This window comes from Myripristis murdjan, chromosome 16 (assembly GCF_902150065.1).
Source record: "Myripristis murdjan chromosome 16, fMyrMur1.1, whole genome shotgun sequence".
Lineage (NCBI taxonomy): Eukaryota > Metazoa > Chordata > Actinopteri > Holocentriformes > Holocentridae > Myripristis > Myripristis murdjan.
This window is the reverse complement of record NC_043995.1, coordinates 13,708,474-13,730,000: the sequence shown is the minus strand read 5'-3', so window position 1 is coordinate 13,730,000 and position 21,527 is coordinate 13,708,474. Positions and strand designations below refer to the sequence as shown.

At 43.1% G+C, this 21,527-nt stretch overlaps 1 protein-coding gene across 3 annotated transcripts in view; it reads left to right on the top strand.

The window, feature by feature from the left end:
- rims2a (regulating synaptic membrane exocytosis 2a) overlaps positions 1 to 21,527 on the top strand; it is a 152,515-nt gene that overhangs the window by 37,255 nt on the left and 93,733 nt on the right. For all 3 annotated transcript variants that reach the window (XM_030072005.1, XM_030072004.1, XM_030072003.1), the window contains exon 6: positions 3,653 to 3,945. In XM_030072005.1, coding sequence (XP_029927865.1) covers positions 3,653 to 3,945 — 293 coding nt within the window. The remainder of the gene's footprint in view (positions 1 to 3,652; positions 3,946 to 21,527) is intronic.

Sequence of the window (21,527 nt, the reverse complement as noted above, 5' to 3'; positions counted from 1 at the left end):
CTGTTGGCATTTTGGAGATATTCGGATGTTAACCAATAGCGATGTTTTGCTCTTTACTTTTGATCCTCCTGCCACATGTATAGACATCCGCGTTCATTCTGACTCTGTTCCAATGTGCAAATCGAATCCAAGCATTGATGTTTGAGCCTCAGTGTGCTCAACATTCACTGGACCCATGCACGTTTTCATTGCCTGTCTTTTGGAATACTAATGTGCTATTAGGTATGCAGTGATGAGATAAAAGAGCTCGGCATGTGCAGTCCATGGGCTAGGAACGTGGTTAATTATTATTGGCAGATAGGAGAGGTGCACAGCAACTGACTCTATGTTAATTGCACTTGGGAGGGGTAAATATGTAGGTCAATGCCGATGTATGGGTTGCAGTTATCTGTGAAGGAACTGGGCTAAGTTTGGCAGAGAAGGGGAGATTGCAGTAATGATTTACTGGTGTAACACGCAAAATTTTGCAAAGACAACACAAAATGAAATGCAGATTATGTATTATGGATACTGATAACGTGAAGTTTTGTTCCTCCATCACAAAGGTTTATTTGATAATATCAATTGAATGCAGTATTTTCACTTTCTCATCACATGAGGTTTCAACAACTAAAGCACGCTTGGTTAAAGTTAGGGCAAGCTTTTGGTCATAGTTGCATAGTTTTACTCGCACTAGAAAATAACATAGGCTGGAAACTGAAACCAGGTTGTTGGGATTGAAAGTAAATGTATCTGCCTATCCACCAACTCCACAACCTAACTCTTGATTTACAGCACTTCCATCTGCATATTGTGTGTGCACCAGTCATTTATAATATTGTGCGATATAATTGTGCCTGCAGAGCATACTGGAAATTCTGCCTCACCCCTCTGTATCTACAGCATCTAAGGCCCCTGGGACATTATATTTCTCTGCATGTGTGTCAACAGGCCCTTTCTGCAACCTGCTCTGGATGCCGCATACATCCTGGCGGCTTTGCGGCAATTGTTAGCATTCAAGTATGAATTAATCATTACTTTAGAGCATGCTGTTTCAATGGCAGACTGTTGACACACATGCAGTCTCTTGTCTCTGTGTGCAATTCTTTTGTCTTGGGGAACAAATTTCTCCCGCCTTTTCTGCATGGAACAGGTTATTTTCATTTTAATATGTAACAGTCATGCCAAAAAATTCTGGTGCCTGAGAAAATGTGTTCACTTTTGTGGATTCATGTATGTGCGTAATTATATATGATGTGTGTAGTTGTAGTTGTGTTTGTTTGTGTTACCACTGAATGAATGAATGAGAGCAAACTCCAGCCACAGGAAATGATATCTGATTGATTAGCGAGGAAACCAACCTTGGTGACTCCTGGGTTGCAGCAGATGACCCACAGATCACAGCAGGAATCTCACTGTGACCCCAGTTAAAGAGGCAGTCATGGGCTCGCTGGTCACACTCCCCTGGGACACATAAAGTACAATTTGTAGCCTCCCTGCCTCTATTGTGTGTCAGCGCAGTTACAGCCCATCGGTAACATTGATAGCTGTTCATAAATGCCCCATGTGTCAGTATCACATAGTCCAGTACGTGGTGACCGTGGTAACAGTGCTACAAGAATTTTTTTTATACATTGCATTTGAAATGGAACGGTTCCTTGCTGACTGCTTTAAGATGGAAGCCATGCCCTTGTTTGGAAATACAAAGAGAGGCAGGATACCTCTAACTGTATCCTGGTGAGTTCTGCCAGTGTAACTAGCACAGAAATCCTCAACCTAATATGCTTGCTTCACTGCTGCTGCACCCCAAAGAGGAAATATCTAAAACACTTTTCAGTACTAATAATGACAGATGCTCAGCTGATAGGGGTTCCTCTATAGGGGCTGTTACGATTGTGTTTGAGGCTATGGCCACAGTTCAGGCCCAAGACTGGTACGGCCTTGAACTGAACCACAGCAGCCAGTAATTTTGCAGACCAGCACAGTTCAAGCAACTTCAGTATACTGTATAAATGTAGAAGTACAACTCAGTACATTTTTATTTGATTCAAAGCTCAGAGGAAAAAAAGCGAGCTTCAGTACAGCCAGTGGTGGGTGAGGCAGCACTCAAGGCCCACCCACACTAATAACAGTAATGCACTGACTCAGCACTGGGACCGTAGATCTGGGGTGGGGGGTGGGGGGTGGGGGTCTGTGGTTGTTGCTGGCCGCCATACTGGCCATCTGGCCTGTCAATCATTGGCAAGCTCTTAGTCTTTTCAGACACACATGGATATAAACTTAAACTGTCTCTCAGTAAGACAGGGGTGGTTTAGTTACCTGTAGCAGGCCAGTGTATGATTCTGACTATCTGTGCTGAGAGCAAAGAACAAGTTTATCTGTTTAGATTAGTCCTACTATGTTTTTACTGTACACTGTGTTTTTAATGTTTTAGTATGTTAACTGTTCCTCTTACCCAGCCAAATTTCCCCTCATGTGACAATAAAGACCTTTCCTTATCTTAGATTAATTCAGTACATGGAGAGATTTCACTTGCTGTGCTTTTTACGGATGCAACCATATGGTTAGATATGTGGAGAGGAAAGGCACTGGAGTTGTAGCGTGTAGCGTGTGCTTGCATGCATGCATTTGTGTGTTCACGTGTGTGTGTGTGTGTTTGTGTGTGGTGATCAGGGCTCGTGTCTGCTCAAGGATTTATGAGGCTAATGTTGTGGTGAGCTGGCTGCTGGGGCTGCAGTGTTGAGCAGATAAAGGCATGGCAGAGCAGAGCAGAGAAGAAAAAAACCTCCATCTCCTCCTTCCTTGTAGAGGAGAACAGAGGGAAAATGTTCTCATTCTTTTCAGTTATTTTGTTTTTTACTACCCAAGCGCTTTAACTACAATACAATTACTTACAAATACTGTAAATAATTGTAAGAATTGTCAAAGGTAGCTTGTATAAATGGCAGAAGAAGGCATGAATGAATCTCTGTAATCAGTAGTCATCAAGGTTTTTTGTTGTCACAGTTTGCCACCTACAATTGTTATACAGTGTTATAAATTTAAAAACAAAACAAAACACATCATTCTATGTTGTAGGAGTATAATAGAGCAGATATGATAGTAGTAATATAATACATCATAACATGTGTGATCTTTGCTGAGAGAACTGCAGATTTCTCATTGGACTCACAGACCCAAAATAAAAAATAGGAATGAAATATATGATTTGTTATTTAAACAAAATCTCCCTTAAAACCCAAAGCTGCTGCACGTGTATAAACTATTTCATCATTCACCTCATTACAACATGAATTATTGGTAATATTTTGAGAATATTGCTGCTGTCAGGTAAAAACCGTAGGATTTCAGTTTTGCAGATTTTTGTGTTTTAAATTCAGCTGAAAGATCACCTTCTTCTCCATGAACTCCATGAACTGTGAAAAACCCTAAAACCCTTACCCTAAAACATTTGCATAGTTCTTAAAAGTTGTCCTTTTGGAGATGGAAAGCTTTATACCTGACAACAGCAATATGCCTCACAGGTGTCCTTTAACTTTTTGAAACATGACATTAATACTGTGTATAAATCACTCCATTACAGCCCATCATAGGTCACACACTGTAAGACAACCTCCGCCTGTCTGTCACCATTTCAAGCCTCTGACTACTCCCCCTTTTCTCTCATCTGCAGGTTATGTGGGTATGCAACTTGTGCCGAAAACAACAAGAAATCCTCACCAAATCGGGGGCGTGGTTCTACGGCTCGGGGCCTGGGCAGGTGCGGGGCGTGTTTGAGGGCGGGCCACAGGGGAAGAAGGCCAAACTGCAGGACCCGTCCCTGTACCCCTACCAGGGAGCCTCAGGGGACTTCACACCAGCGTCAGACAGAAGCAGACCTCACGGTGGGCTCCTGCCCAGACAGGCATCCCTTGACAACGGTTCAGGGCTGAGGTACTCGGGGCCCGGTGACGCACCCCTAGACAGGTGAGTTCCACACATGGGCACTGTGTGTGTGTTACTGAGGTTTTTGCTCAGTTAACTTAGTTTTGTGTAAACACATGTGAGCATCTTTGCTGTGTTACAAAAAGAGGGATAGCTTATTCTGATTTTGAGAAACTTAGTTATTAAGACTGACCTACTCCCATATTAAACTATGACATGGAAAAATCTTTAAGTTTTGTATTTCTCCAATTAGACTTTTTGATGTCAGAGGTAAAATTACCGTACATCCTCACCATTTTGCCCTCCTCTCTAGTCACTTTCCCACCACCAACACCAGTGTCTCTCAGATTTGGTGTGTTTATCTGTTTTTTTTCTTTTTTCTTTTTCTTTTTTTTTTTTTTATCTGATTACACTTCGATATCAACATAAAGCATGACATCAAACAGGCAGGGGAGTTTTCCATCAGCTAGTTTATTAATGACAACGGGCAGACTCAATCATGGGGCATCAAAGGTTCATGTAAATAGCTTAACCTGAATACGACCTCTACTGGAGGATGGCCAGTAGCCAAGCTCCACCATGCTTGTGCACATAGCCATTGATAGTTTGAAAGCTGTCTCTTGTTCTTCCGAAATGCTTTTTGCAAGAGCAGCTTGTACAAATGGCATCAGTGTAGTTTCAGAATGAGTATTTCATGAACAGCACGACAGTGACATCACTCTTGTCATTGTTTGCCTGGGGGAAAACTGCATCTCAGAAGTAAAGGACGTGCATACCGTGCCACTCCATGGAGTTGCATAGAATTAACTGCATAAAAGCCTTTTAGCATAGAATTGAGATGTAGTGGTTGTATAGAAGAGGGGAACAGTGATTCAAACCATACATAAAAGCAGTGGCTCCTAGCAGTCACACCAGTCAAGGACCCACATAAAATGGCTTGTACATCGAGCCCAAGAGGCCTGTAAAGGAGGCAGACACACAGATACTGTACCTGGCACTAAGTCAGCAATTCTACAACATTCACTCAGCCAAACACACACACACACACACACACACACACACACACAAACACATTATTCTCTCTTTTTGTATACATCCCCAATGTATAATATTAATACGTGTACACACTAAAGGTCACTCATAGTGTCCCACATTTCAGTAGTTGCTGTTTTTGATCTCTCCTTTTTAACCAGGCTCAGCTACAGGAGGGGTTGCTTAGTTAGTGAAAAAGTGAATGCTGGAATACATCCTGTCCATACGTTTGACTGAAACTCCCATTTCTGCCTCAAGGACTTCCTGTAATGACCCAATGAGTGCTTGGAGGTCGGTTCAGGCACTGAACATCTTGAAAATAAAGCAGTTGTAAAGTGTTTTTGGAAGCTAAAAGCAACAGCAGGCCTAATTGTGATGCAGAACATTGTGTTCCATTTGTCATATGCCACTGTTATCAAACTGATGAGGCTGACATTGTTTTGTTGGCAAGGAGAAGGCCAGAGAAAAGAGACTCTGTGCGCTAAATGCCCCCGCTAAGTAGAACATTCTCAGATGCTGCAACTGATAACACGGACATGCTGTGCTTGTGAATCCTATATCCGGTTGCCTGTTTCTTGATACTGGTGTGAACTAATGCAGTTGCTTTTATGTCCACATGGTGGCTCCTTCCTCTCTCTTCTTTCCACTGGGAAGAAGAGAAGCTCATTTACAGTATCTACACACTCACTTGAATCTGTCTCCACAGCAGATATCTAGGCAGAGTGCCATTTCAGAAAATGTTTCCTTCCCTCCTGTCCTTGTTCGCTCCTACAGATGTGAGGTAACTTGGCATTCCACCTTTTTTCTTGTATTCAACCTTAAACTAGACGTAGACTAGACCATACATATATTTAGACCAATCGAGGCTAATTAGAAGATCTTTGATCAGGGCTGGGTTTCCCAGAAGGTTCTTGGCACTGAAAGAGTCTTCACTTTTGGAAAACGAAATTTGGGAAGGGAAATGACAATGGTCACATGAGCAGAATTAAAACTCTAGAAGGGAACGCACCCCTCTTTCTGTGTTGCGTTACACCGAGGCTGTGATATCAGGTTCTCCATAACCTTGGGGTGAGTCCCAGCAAGTTGTCCAAGGGACTAACAGATGTCCTCTTCTTTCTGCCGGTCCCCCTCTGCACACAAGATCAGACGTCCTGGTGGGAAGAAGAGAATAGTGGGCTGTGTGTTGTGCCATCCGGTGAGAGCAAGCCCAGTGGGTAGCCTGGCTACAAAGGGAGGGCTGTACAGTTAGCCCTGACTCATACATATACATTCAGAACACACACCCATACACACACACACACACACTGGAAAGACACAGGAGTAAAAGAGGTGTATTTCACTGTATCCTATTCCACCCACCGTTCTTGTTCCTATTCTATGCTGACCTTGTATTGGTGTACCTGACGGGCCGCATCCCCTCGTTGTATAGAGTGGGTACAAACCAGCACACACAGGCCCCTGTGCACAGTGTGTTTTGAGGCACAACTCATTAGGCTGGTGTCCTCTTGTTGCTGTTGCAACCTTGTATTCACTTCGGTATACAATCAGGACCAGCGAAAATGGGAGACATCAGGAGAAAACTAAGTTTGCTTTAATTTCCTGTTATTGTGGTCCAAATGGATCTTTAGCTGCAGCCTGAAAGAACCAACATGCACATCCATTTTGCCAGAAAGGCTCTTAGTGAGTGGATACAAAGTTTCAATGCTGCAAAAATGACTCCAGATGTTCATAGGCATTATGGTAACTACTAAATAGACATATCTCACCTCTTTCTTAGGAACATTTTTATTTCATGTGTTAAATTCTTCCTATATGATTTAATGCTCTGTATTATATTTCTGTACTAGGACAGCACAATGCAAAAGCATATAAAATGTTGAGTAGTATCTGTAACTACAGTAAATAGTAATCAAAACATTTATAGTGGTATAACTATAAACCTTTAAAAGTGAAGTGGTTTAACCAAATTTTCTGTCTCAGTGCAGCTGAGTACATTATCCATCTTCTGTCCAAATGACTTGCTGTTTTAAGGTGGTTTTAATGGATGATGAGACTGACTATAGATCAGACTAGATCAGACTGCTCCAAGCATTCAGTCAGCCAGTCGCTCTGTGTTCCAGTCCAGGCCCTTGCCACTGTATATTAATCGACTGCACGGCTTGAGGGGTGGGGATGGGTACCGGTGAATGATTCTGGCTTTGGCATTGCCTGCATTCACAGTGACACAACAGGAAACTGGCTGTCTGAAAATTCACAGGATAATGCTGATGATGGATAGCGGAGAGTCCATAAATAGAACTCCCACTGCATAAGCACCAAAAAACACTTTCATTAATCTTAAAGAATGTTTAAATTAACTCCTGGATTTGTTCTGCTGAAGAAAGGAGGAGGAAAAGCTGACAGTCTATTTATAAGGAGAAATAACTTGGGAAGGCTTCTAATTTATCTTGGTCTCGGAGGTGTCATTTGAATGAACACACAGATACGCTGGGACAGCTGCAGTGTTGGGTGAGGCTGATGAAACAACAATGATTATGCTGGGATTAGAAGATAATTACTCAGTGGTGGAATTTTTCAAGATTCTGCAGTTTTTTTTACACATTCAGCTTGGCCTGGCTATTCATAGTCCAGCTCACCTCTGCCCAGTATAGCTCTGCCTATCCCTGACCCCCATCTGTGTTCATAGCAAGGCATACAACACTGTTGAGCCTTGAACGACAGCACAGGAAAGTAATTACTCTCACCTAGCAGTCTGTGACTTTGGTGGTAATGCCTTGCATAAAATCTGGAGTGTTCAACTTGATGTTGGGTGTCATGTAAGTCAGACATATTTAGTGTCTGACATTTTGTTCTGCCAAGAGGCAAATTTTTGTATTTGGTGGGGATACAAATCTGTGCAACAAATATGTAGTTCATATGTGTCCACATATCATAGAGCATTATTAATACAAAGACTCCTTTATGTTACCCTCTGTTACATCTGCTACTTATTTGCTGTGTAAGTTAAATTACATTATGTCTCTGTCTCCCATTTGGGCAGCAGTGAGATGTTAAAGGACCCCTGGCTAGTACCATAGCCAAACCCTTTTTTGGTGCTATAACAAACCCTTTTAGAAAGGTTTACTATAACACCATACTGTAATGGTTCCACATGGATCCTGTAAAGAGCAATTTAAAGAATATATTAAATGCTCCAAATCAGTAGTATTCAACTTTACAAGGCCTCACTGGGGTATTAGTTAGATTTAGAATTTTTTTTTTTTTTTTTTTTTTTTTTTTTTACAAATCATATCATCATTTCAGTCATTTCAGATCTATATAGACCTGCTACCCACACCAATAAATCTTTAAAAACTCTCTTTTTTATGGTGTGCACCTCTTCCTCACGGACATACACACTCCCTTTCAGATGTATTAGGATGCCTTGTCCTCCTCCTTTATTACTTCTGAGGAGATGATGGTTTGGAGCCAGATATAGGAAATAAGAAGAAGAAAAAAAAACAAAAAAAACACTGACGACAGCATCTCTGCTCGCCCATGTATTGTATTGTGGGCTATCTGCCGCTGTGCGCGTCCCAAAGAGTGCATGAGACAGGATGGAGAGGAGGATGGAGAGATATGGCAGCGAGTGCGCACGAATGCATATCAGCCCGTAGTGTGTGTGCGTGTGTCTGTGCGTGTGTTGGTGTGAGAGCTTGTGTGTGTGTGTGTGTGTGTGTGTGTGTGTGTGTGTGTGTGCTCTCAATAGGCAATGGGAAATATGAGTTGAATGCGAGGCAGCAGCTGATGCGCCGGTAAGGGATGCTGCTCGCTGCCGTATAGGATGCTGCTTCGCTTCTTTTTGCCTCCGGCCGCTCCTTTACCTCTTCTTCCACACCGAGAAGAGATTTTTGCCTCAGTGAGAAGAAAAGGCTCGTTACCGGCACCGACACTACCTCCGTTTTGTCGGTTCAAGTCCGGAGCATTATGACCGAAGGATCCCGCCCGGAATGCGTCTCATTTAAGGACACTTTTTACCAGGAGCAGCAGGAGAAATATGGAACTTGATCGGTGTCTTTTTTGCGTTTAATGCGCCCCTGGAGATAATAATAATAACTGTAACGATACGGAGGAAGTGCGGCGGGGGGCGTCCGGAGAGAGCGCAGGCTGTATAGAATGTATTGCTGGTGAAAGGAAAAGGGTGATCATTTTACGGAGGATAAAAGAAAACGGAGGGGGAAAATGCAGTTTGAGACATTGCGTCAGTTTTGTAGCTCGGTTTTATCACATTTCAACGGGGCTTTCTCGCCGCCTCAGAACATCTTGCAGACGGAGCTGTTCGAGCAGGCATTGAGCAACATCGGGTGAGTGATTCCTTTGTAAAGAAATGCCCTGATTTATGAAGAAGGGCTTCCCCGTTGGTATGTCAAACGAGTATTGGAGGGGAGGGGATGGGGTGGTTGGGGAGGTGGGGGGGGGGTGCGTTTATCGATCGGCAGTCAGCCTGCGTAATAACAACCTATAGTACTGTTGCTGCTGCTGCAGATATTTCCTGGCAACCCAGCGGGAGGCTGGAGGCTGGATGATGGGGCCGATCAGTGATGCTGCCTCGGTTTGGACGAGGAGGAGGGGGGCTGCAAAAGTGGTTGGGTTAGGTACATTGTGATAATGCTGAGGTGTGACTGTGTGTGCATGTCTGCGGGGGCGTGTGTGTGTCGGTGTGTGTATGCGTGTCCCGGGCGCACCGCTGCTGCTGCAGCATGTGTGCTAAACTGCCGCCGCGGCTGCTCCTGCATGTGCAAGAGCGCGTAACATAAGGAGATATGGGTGGGGGGTGATGTTTTCTTTTTCCATTTTCGGCCGGACTGGGGTAATGTCACTTCCCAAAACACACACACACACACTGGATCAGGTGAAAGTTGATACATTAATATATGTATTTGTTACTAATGAGAAAAAAATAAAAAATAAAAATGCATAGAAAACCACAAACAACAACAGCGCTATAGCCACAAATACACACAAACACACTGCAGCATGCCATTAAAAATGTTATGTCAGTGTGCAGGTCTCACAATATTGAGCAATGCCAATCCTGTTTGTGCTCAGTTGTACTCACCATTTTAGTAGTCTTTTAATAGTAATATTAATAAAATAACCAGTTTTTTTAATTGTGTTGTGCCTGTGCTTGTGCTTGTGCTTGTGTTGTGTGTGTGTGTGTGTGTGTGTGTGTGTGAGAGAGTGTGAGAGAGACAGTGGGGTGGGGGGTGTTGGATGTGTGTGTGCGTGTGTGTGTGTGTGTGTGTGTGTGTGTGGGGGGGGGGGGGGGGGGTGGGGGTTGCTGGATCTGTGTTAGATGCACTGGAGCATATTATGATTAGTCTGCTAAATGCTCCATTCCCCTAAGGAGAGGTCCCTGGTCATCTGGCCAGGCATGGCTGTTGGACACATTATGCCGACTGCAGAAGGGGTTCAAAACCAAAATATTTTGACCTGCTAACAGGCCCACGACTCTGTTGCTGAAAAGAGTAAATGCAGGCCTTTTTTCCCCTTCTATGTCACAGAGCCAGGCCTATATACATACACCATGTACTGTCTGTGTCTGGGGACTGCGAATCCCACCCCCCTGCCACACACACACACACACACACACACACACACACACACACACACACACACGCACACACTTCCCCTTCTTGCCCTCAGAAATAATTTACAGCACTGCCGGGCTCTCTGCCACCTCACATTACATGGACAGAACACTCAGGCTCTGGAAGGGCCGAACAAGGGGCTCTGTGCCTGGAAACTCTGATCCAGCAATCATCACATCTGACTGATTAAATTGAACTTATTTTCCATCACTTCCTTTTTTTCTCCTCAGCAGTTTCTCAAAGAAAAAAAATCAGTTTCTGATTCATAGGTGGATAGGGGAGCATCATTTTTTAAGCTAAATAATACTTGCTGCAGCATAGCCAACTGTTAGGACTTTAATTCTGCATGGCACTACTGTAGCATCACTTTTAGTCTTGGTGTCCAAAAGTCATTACTTGAAGCTCAACCTTTTGGGATAATGACTAGAAGTCTGTACAGCTGAAAGCACGTTATTGTTGACCACAAAATAAACATAAGTTGTGTGACAGACCCAAAGCAAAGGGAAGATGAAGCAGCAGCCATTTTCATCATTTTCTTCCGGACCCTGGAGGTAGTTTTAGCCTCTATATCCACTTATTCCTGGGTCTGTAAGTAACACCATGCACTCCACTGGAACATGACAACAGCCACTCTCTGTTATCAGTGGCTAGCCAGCTTGTCCATCCGTTCGATCAAGGCTGTTAGTGTATGAGTCTCTCCCTCTTTTCTGTCTTTCTCTCTTGTCCGGGCCAGGACCGCTAATGGGCTGTATGCTTTTAGATCCAGCCTCCATGTATTATGCATGTGTGCGTCAGCAGAGGTCCTAATGGGGTGCGGGGATCTGTTCTTAGAAGACCTGAATGGTTCTGAATTAAGGGGTCGCTCCGTTTTAACTGCAATGGTACTGCCCCCCACCCGACAACCCCGCCCTGCACTGTGGCGGCTCCCTGCATTTGTTTCCCTGAAGTGCCTGAGACCAAAAGTAATAACACGACTAATGTGTTTGATGCCAGGCTAATGTATGTCACGTATGATATTATTGTATGTTAGTATGAGATAGAAAGTCTGTCATTGAGTTTTTGGTACAACATCCTGTAGTCTTTGTAAAATGTGTGGCACAGCAGGCAGGATATGAATAGCTGCGTTTTATTTTCTGTGCCACTCCGTTTATACGCAATATACTGAATGCTGAATGCTGCGTTGTGTCTCAAATCCAGCACCGACAATACGGCAATATTGTTGCCATTTAATGATTCTGCACAGACTATGCAATCTTGGGTGTGATTTTAGTGAGTCATCCTGATACTCACAGCCGTTTACTTCATTCCCCAGTCTCATGTGTGGGTTTCCTGCAGCGGCAGCATATTTGTAACTGTGCACTTTTACATTTTATGGTTCATATGTGTTGGGCAATGTGTATCAAAGTCAGCAGGACCCCCCAACCCCATCTCATCCCCAGCTTATCATGCTCATAAACTGAATGTTTCCCTGAGATGGAAACACCCATAGCATTTCCATGCTCTTCACTTCTTCCATCCAGCGATGTGGTTGCCATAGTGATAAGGTATAGTGTTTGATCAATAGAGAGGATGCCCCCCCACCAGTCTGTTAATCCTAATGTTAGCCTGGCCTGAGAGAATGGGGGAAGGAGCGTGAGAGGGTGGGAACGAGGGATGCCCTATCTAACTGATTAATGACGAGGTGTAGAGCAAGGTAAGAAGGAGTGTAGAATGTAGTCGTAGGGATGGATGGAGTATAAAACTTATGGAAATAACCGGGTATACAAGGTGCGGTGTTGAAGAATAACAGGGCTTGACAGTCAAACTGCTTTCGTTCAGGTTAAGTACTTTATTAACCCGCTACATTATAGATTTTCACCTTAAATCATAATCTCAAAATGAGTCTAACAAGGCACAGGAGCATTGTACCTTCTACTCTTAAAGCAGTTTTTGCCAGCCTTGATAGAGACTGAGAGCTCTGGTTGAGAGTTGAGAGAAGCCGAGTGGAAAGGCAAAGCAAAGAAAGACAACAGAGAGAGAAAGACAGAAAGTACCAGGAGGAGGCAGGGACACTCAGGCATCAGTCACCATGGTGACGGAGCTGGAGACGAGGCAGACATGGCAGGCTGCAGCTTGTGGGACTCTGAACCACTGGAGCCCCAGATTCATGTTGATGTGACAGAACGGGGGGAGAGGAGAGGAGGAAAAAAGAAGGAAGTAGGGGAGGAGGAGCAGGAGGGAGGAGAGGAGAAGAAAACTGTAGACCTAGAAACAATAAGATGAGGATATCAATTCATGATGCTCACTCCTTTGGCTTTCAAAGCCGGGGCACTCATGTTGATTGGAGGGCATTTCAATGGCCACATTGATATATCATCACCCAAACTATACATAATGATGCCTATAACTATTATTTTTACCTTTACTTATCTGGGAAAGTTGAGGGTAAATTCTCTTTTACAGCGATATCTTATTTCACATTCACAGAGTTACACTAATGCCTAGCAGCTGTCCAGCATAACTACAGACTTCCTCCACCAGTTAGTAAACAGCTTCAATTGATCAACTGGGAGTTAAAGTCACAATGAAGCAATATTTTGAGAGCATCTTGCTCCTGCTGAACAGTTTTTTGAGATGGGGCTTATCAGAGAGGCATCTTTCAAAAGTGTAAACCAATGCATTATCAGTTAGGCAGTTTTAACTGATGGGAGAGGCATAATTGTTGAAAAATGTAATGTTTTTATTTGTTGAAAATTTTGATCACTACTACTAGTTCTTTGTGACACTTCTATTAAAGATATACTATTTTCCAGTAAGAAGAAGCAGTGCGATTTTGCTAAATTGGTAAATTATTTTGAATTTATTATTAGATAGATACATTTTCTGACATTGGGACATAAACTAACAAGTTGAAAAAGTTAATTTTTCATTATATTGTGACTTTAAGTGCATTACTCAAGGGCACCTTGACAGCAGCTGCTTAGGGAGGGAGAACATTGTATTTTCACCCTACCCACATTTTCCCAGCCACTTTAAGGAGAAATCAAACCTCTTCTCTCTCCTATAGGTTAATGTCATGTCTTTTCTCAGCCCTTTGAGTACTGTAACGTAGCAGGTGGAGGGCTCAACCTAGGACTCCACTGCATCCTCAGTGGCTCTTTTGCAAAACCACACACATGCCGTCACACCTCGCCTACGCTCGGCCCACCATCAGCCCTGTGGTGTTGTGCCCGGGTGTTGTCGGCACTCAGCAGCTGTAATTAAGCCAGCCCTTTATTGGTTTTGCCCTCGCTGAGGGAGATGCATGCAGGAGGAAGGGAGGCCCCTGGTTTATTGCCTGGGTGTCTAACAGAGGGGTTGCTATGATTGCACACTAGAGAGAGAAAGAAGAAGAAGTGGACTGCGAGGAGGAGAGAGAGATAAAAGGAGGATAGTGGTAGGCGGATAGCAGCAGAGAGAAAAAGGGGATGAATAGAGAGAGAGAGACAGCAACAGAGGCTGAATCAATATGCTCTGCTCCTCTCTGCTCTTCTCTGCTCTCACCAAATCATATCTTAGCATCAGAGGGAGAGAGGAAGAAAGACAGAGAGGGGGAGAGAGAGAGAGTGAGCTGGTATCTGGGTAGCTGGGTAGCTGGTGGTGGGCTCTGTGGCCCGATAAGCATCAGGCTAATGTCCTGGGCCCCAGGCCTACTGCCACTGCTGCTAATGCTGCCGCCCAGAGAGGGAGGTGAAAGTGCCTTCTCTCAGGTTCTGTTACAGGCTGCCCCAGCACAGCGCCTGAGCCAGCTGTACACGTGACATTGCCTTGGCGGGATGTACAGCATCTATAGGGTCGACCGGACAGCCATTCTCAAAGCGAGCACAACAGTGAAACAAGATGAGGAAGGTACAGAAAGGGTCACAGAGCTAAGAGAGAGTGTAACAAAAGGAAAGATGGAGTACTTTTCAGCAGAAATGCTGGCCTGTATGGAGTGCTGACATCTGGGCTCTTTTCATGCTCATGGACCGAGACTGATTCTCTCAAAGGTTGAATAGGCGTGTGTGTATATGTTTGCGTGTGTGTGTGTGTGTGTGTGTGTGTGTGTGATCGTCAACCTTAACATGTCATTAATGGCTGCAGTACAGAAGACATTCTAATTAAAACTGCATTTCAGTTTGGCATTACTGGCCAACTCCGCCTCAGGTCCTCAACTTTACTCTCTATCCCTCTTTTCCTTTTCTCTGATGAATGTGAGACTTTGCTCTTGTGCTCATATTGTGTCTCTATATATGTGTGTCTATGTGTGGGTGTGCCTCTTATGTTCATGTGTTTGAAGCCTAGTCCTAAAGAGTTCTTTTTTTCTTTTAAAAACCTCTTCTTTTTTTTTTTTTTTTTTTGGCTCCGAAACAGATGTCTGATATCATCTTGTTTTTAAATAGCGGAGAGACAGAGGAGAAAATGCATATGCCGCATAGATAGTGCTTTGCTTTCAACCATATGCCTTGATGTGTGATGCTATTTGTCAATGTCAGTAACCATTTATACTGTAACATTGTTTTTAGCTGGGCTAAATATGCCTGCCCTAGGTGTCTTAGCTTACACTTAGCTGTAGGATCTTAATGGTAGTACATACATCACATAGACAAGCCATTACTCCACAAATCCTCCTTTGGCCTTGATGGTCAGTGGAGTTGTTAATTGAATGCTAGGGACCCTCTCTTCTTAAAGGTACTTCACAACATCACTTGTATTTTATTTGATTTATTGATTACAGTGGATTTTAAGGTCAAATCTTGAGTTAAATTCAGCTTTGTGGAGCAACATGACACATCTGACCAAAAATGTCTTTTATTGTCACTGAGTTGGAGTTTGAAGTAGCACTTACATATATGGAATACATTCCACTGTGTTTGAGTCTGTATGTACATGTAAATATGCAGTAACATGTAAATATATGAGTGCATGTGTAGGTGTGTGTTTCAGTGGTTCAGTGATTCCTCTATTACTATGTCTACTCTACATAGCCAAATGTGCAATTGATCTGATAGCACAATATTTGTGTACATTGTGTCATGAATGGGGAAGAGACTGCTGCACATGTAATCCTGTTGCTCTGCCCCAAATCCAGATCTATTTCATGCTCCGATTTATTCAATTACCAAAAATACACTTGAAGAGGCCGTGTGATAAAGCAATAATGAAAAAGCTTAATCTAAACATCTGCGCCTCTCCAGCCCATTGCTATCATCATCCGTCTCATCCCCAGCCCCTGCTCAAATCCTCTTTTGCAACACTGATGGTATTTCACAACCTTAATGAGATTAATTATTTCCATATTTTGCAAACATTGCACCGTGTGCGGCTCCCCCGTCTCCCTGCACGTGTACAATTAGCGCCGTTCATTTGTGTTGCAAATGAACCGGCCCTGGCGGTGCACAGTGGCCTCCCTGGGCTTCTCTCGCCACGTAGCGGAGAGTAGAAACCCGCCGAGGAGTGATCAAAAGCCTCCTTCTCTGGCAGGCAGATGCTGAGTAAACACAGAGAAGAAGAAGCTCCAGTAACTGTCTCCTCCTGCTTCCGCTTCTTGCCTTCGTTATTTTTAGAGTCTGCTGGCTGGCATTAATGAAACCCCATGTAATATTCATTTAATTCCCACTGTTTACTAGTTCATTAGGTTTTAGGATAGCAGTTGATCTGATCTCCAGGGGTGGTTAGGAAGAGGAAGGAAGCTGACTTTGAAGATTTTTCTCTTTTCACCAGCTGGGCTTCCTTCCATTTATTCATACAGTACTTCTCTCTTGATGGGATCAGGAGTGCCACGGTGTACATGATCTGCACAGTTCCTTGTGGAAGAAGACCAGAAATCCTCTCCTCGTCTACTGTACTGTGTAGCATCTCCTTTTCCCTCATCTGCCTGACCATACCATCTGCTCTCAGTTTTCCTTTTGGATTTTGTCAAATGCAGCGATGCAGTGATAAACCATGACCTCCAGTGGGCAGCATGGTGGTCCAGCGGTTAGCACTGCCACTTCACAGCAAGAAGGGCCCAGGTTTGATTCCTGGTCCTTTATGTGAAGAATTAGCATGTTCTATATTCATCTGGGTGTCCTCTAGTGTTGTCCCATAGCCCTGAGGCACAAGTGCAGCGGATTGGAGGATCTAAATTGCCCATAGACCTCAATGTGACTATCTGTGGGTGACTCCTTTCACACATTGTTTTAACTTCCATCTCAGGTGACACATAACACACAAGTGGACAGTTCTAAGTGCAGATGTGACCTTTGGAGGTGGTCATTGGGCCACCGTATTTGTAGTGTGAACACTAATGTGTCTACATCTGTCCAAATCTGAATGAAATTTGCAATGAGATGATGGCATCTTATTAGGGTAATCCTAAAAATGAAAGATTCAACAGCTTTGTGAATGGACCAGAGATAGAGGCTAGGATGGGTGGGGAATATTGGGAAGGCTAGTTACAGCATCGCATGTAAGTGAGGTGAAAGGAGGGATGAGAGGTAGTCTGAGTAAGGTACAGAGTCAGGAAAGAAAAGGAAAGGAGAGAAATGATGATGATTATTCTGAGGTTGATAACAAATCCAATCCCAAGAAGTCACTTGCATTTGAGACTAATGACAAAGGCAGGTGTGACGGTTGATCTGTCTTGGTTGTTCACTTGTGATCAGATCACCAGAAACAGATGTTTCAAACAAATCTGTACAGGACCAAGCTGTACTAGACCTTATGACTGATGAAGGTTTTTACATCAGTTTGACACTATGTACTATGATGTATCCATGAATCTGTGTTAAAATGTGTACAAAGTATGCTCAGCAAATAAACAAGATGTTACATTGAGGTTTAACTTGCACTACATCCCCAGTTGAAGTTAAGTGCTGTCATGGATGAAACCTTTTCCCAGACCCCTCTAGCCGGTTCAGCTCCCTGGCTCAGGGCATATGTCAGAGACACTGTCCTCTGCAATTACAATTAACCCACACAGCCCTTTGGTCTGGGGCTTGCTCTGTAAAGGTCTGGCCGTGGGTTCATCGATTGAGACGGTGGCCTGTCAATGCCATTGAGCGCTGGAGAAAAGGTCTTTCTGCTGAGCACACAGGGACGCAATGAGTGACTTTTTCATCAGACAGAAAAGAGGGGTGAAACTCTGCGCTGTATTGGCGTGGTTGTGGTTAAGTGGTAAAAATGGAAGAAGTAGGATATTTTCCAGTTGTTCAGTAGTATTTTTACACCCAAGACACCATTGTATGCATTTTTCTTTACTTGAGAATAGGATCTGGAGGTACCTCAACCATGCAGCTGTCCTGGGTCAGTACTGCTGGAGAATTTGAGGTTTTCTTCGTGGTGGGGGAACAGCAATGCAGTAACCATGCAAATATGTGTTTAATACAGGAAGATATCTGTGGCAAAAACTCATTACATACAAAATTTTGTATATAGTAATTGGAGTGAGTTTCAGAAGAGAAGCTACCATTTATTTGCAAGTTCCATATCCATTTCCATGTTTGCTTTCTAAAACTTTTCATCCCTTGTACTTACCTGAGCTGTACAATGTTTCCTTGAATGATCTTGAAGCGTGTGTGTGTGTGTGTGTGTGTGTGTGTGTGTGTGTGTGTGTGTGTGTGTGTATGTATGGCGACATCTCTCAGACAAGGAAAGTGTTTCAGAACGGAGGATAGACTCTGGAGGCAGCGTCTACCCATCATGTGCAGCTTCCTGTCTGCCTCCAGGCAAGCCTTCTAGCAGATGATCGGTTTGAGTTCCACTCGGAGGAACTAGGGGAAAGGGAATTAAAGTGGAATGGAGAACATGGGAGGAACAGCCATTTACTAGTTGCTAGTGGGGAGGGGAGGGATACAACAACCTGCTTTGCAAACTAGTCCCAGAACAGGATAGAGACAATGAGATCATGTAGTGCAGCTGCTTCAGTGGAAGCCATTGTATCCATTCCTCATCATTTATCTGTACAGCATTACTGCAGTTTCTCATATATCGAAGCCCTTAATTGTCATGTTATACCACAAATTTTAAATAGCTGTGTCATCATTATTTAGAACTATTTAGGTTTCCATCCCCTGGTCTCACACTACAGAGACAAAGTTTAGTTTTGTTTTTTCTTGCAGAAAATAGGGCATTGTTAATTTCATCAATGAAGGCAATGATGAACAATGTTTGTCAAAGACCTTTTTTTCCATGATGAAGACAAGGCGAGATAAGCTAAACATAGATCATTGATTATAACAACCATGACAATGTATATGCTTGGTTTTCGTTGATGAGACGAGATGAGACGAAAATGTTAGTTAATGGACTGTCTGACATTCAAACGGTGTATCCACCGTTTTACAGCCGCTTCTTTTCCTGTTATTGTCTATGAGAAAAACGCCTTTTGGACCACAGTGCATCACGTGATGGATGTGATTGGCTCAAAACACGCACCAACATGTTTTTTGTTATGTTTTGTTTTAATCTCTTGTAATTGGCTCAAAATCATGCTCAAAACACGCATCCAAAGCTCCCGAACAATGAGGAGAAACTTTGGACAGAAAAACTATTCGGGATCAAAGCATTATTTGTGTACTTCTGAATATCGTATTCGGGTTCGGGTACATACCTAATCTATGGACACACTTTACTTATAATGCATTTTGCAGTGTTACACAGGAAGCTGCTAAATAAATGTAGCCACAGTGGCTAAAGAAAGAATGTTTTGTTCCTTGTTTTGGAGTAAAGCAACATTCAGTGCAGGGTCCTACTCCTCACACTGTATCATTAAATGCATGTAGTTCAGACTGAAGTGCATCTAAAATCCTCTGTGTATGCTTAATGAAAAGTTAATGTGTTGATTTCATTTTAAAAATCACAAAAATCCATTTGACTAATATAGACTTATACCGATTTTGTTGACAAAAACTGGACTAAAAATAACAATAATTCGGATGACTAAAATGTGTGTGTTCGATCATGTGTTAAATCTTATTTTTTCCTTTATGACTGGTTTGCTTTGCACAGTATTTCTTGTCATGTGTGGTGCTGATTACGTTGCATTCAGTGCATATCAGAGTTTGTTAACTGGGGGGGAACTAGTAAGCGATACTGTAAGTACCGTACGTCTTGATTTGATTATGCCCAGGGCCCAGCCAGAGAGTTGCATTGTGGTAGCTTGACTAAAGAGGATAGATGGCTTCCCTTCAATATGAATGAAATTGGAGAGTGCTTATGCCTTCTTTCCTTGACCAATCTCTATGCTGCCTAATCTGCCCTCTGTGACCAGTGACCAGTTAAGCAAAACAGCACCAGGGGCAAAGAAACAGTTGATCCCACATTTAAAAATATTTGAAAACATTTACTTTAATCTGATTTCATTCGTCCTTTCTTATTTTCCCAGAGGGTTGACAGTCCCTGGTGTTAAAACAAGTTGGAGTCAAAGTACCCCCTACAACACCTCCACCCAACACACACACACACACACACACACACACACACACACACACGTACACAGACTCTTACTAGAATACTCTGTTGTATTGTTTTTTTTTTTTTTTTTTTTTTTTTTATAATTGATGTGCGTTAAAAATAGCTCCTGTGGTGGTGAATGTGAACTGTGCGAGAGTGCCCGAGGCAATATGCAATGCCTACTGGTGTGGAACAAAGCCACATTTAAATGGAAATGCTGGGGTGAAGTGGGCTCCCTCATGTTTTTCTCATGTTGGCTCTTTATTGCATAATTGCAGCGGTTACACTCCCCTCAATGTAATATTCAGTTTTTGTTGTAATATTTAAAACGTAAACCCTGACACAGAACTCATCAGAATTACAATTATACATCTTATCCAACAGTATTGGCTACAGTTATCGCAAAGTTCAACTCAATTCTGGTGTATTACATTTCCAGATATTATGTCCAACTTTTAGCCATAACTTGCCAAGCACAGGGATAATAAAGGGTTAAATCCAGACACTGTTTGAGCATCGCTGTGTTTCAGTGTCTGTTGATTCTCTGATCACCTTTCAGCTGTGCACCTCCCTGTCCTGCACCTGTATGCAGGTCTTGCTTGGCTACTACTTTCTTTCTTTAGGAACTAACACCATCTTCAGCTACTGTCACCAAGGTCCGACAAAACAGAAAAGTTAGATTTGGGAACCAAACTGGGCTTAGTGAGACCAGCGTGTGGCAGCTTCGTCTACACTATTTGGAATATGTTTTTTTTTTCTTTGACTTGCTAGTATCATGGATTTTGGATGCATTTATAAGAATTCTCCAAGCTGTCCTTCCTGTATAACCCTGCCCCTGCGGTCACTCGTTGATTTGACTTTCTCTTGACTCCAAACCCTGAACACGGCATTTTCCAGTGACAGAGAGTTTTACATTCAGTTATTCACCCATTACACAGAGCCTGCTCTCTCACATGGGCCTGGTAAATAAAGCAGCTCTATTATTTATTTAGGCACCCTCACGCTGTGCATTACTGTGTGTTACTAAGTAGAGGTTGTTCCTAGTCCAAAGAAGGAGTGACTACTGTGCATGTATGAGATGTTGCGTTGGATGTGGCAACTGTTTGCGCATTCATCCTATGTTTACGTTCTTTATTGCCCGGCAGACGAGCCACTGGGGATTTGTAGGTTTTGCTGACAGGTTGCCATTTTCCATACGCCATACAAATATATATTTATAGTGTTTGGTTGCAGTGCAGTGTCAGCCACAGAATCACTGGAGCTCGCAAAGGTTAAGTGCTTTGCTGTAGGGCAAGTGGTGGTGTAGTGTGCCATACCTGCTGTGTGGTCTGTGTGTTAGTATATTGGCCTTATTACAGACGAGTTACTGTAGTTTGCTTGTGTATTCATATGTCACTGTAGTTTATCTTTTTTTCCATATAGCATCCTTAATAGATAAATATGGTGAGAGCTTGCATATGATGAAATTTTAAAGTCAATACCAGTGATTTTGAATGTTTGGTCCATTTACTATATTTTACCGACATTTTC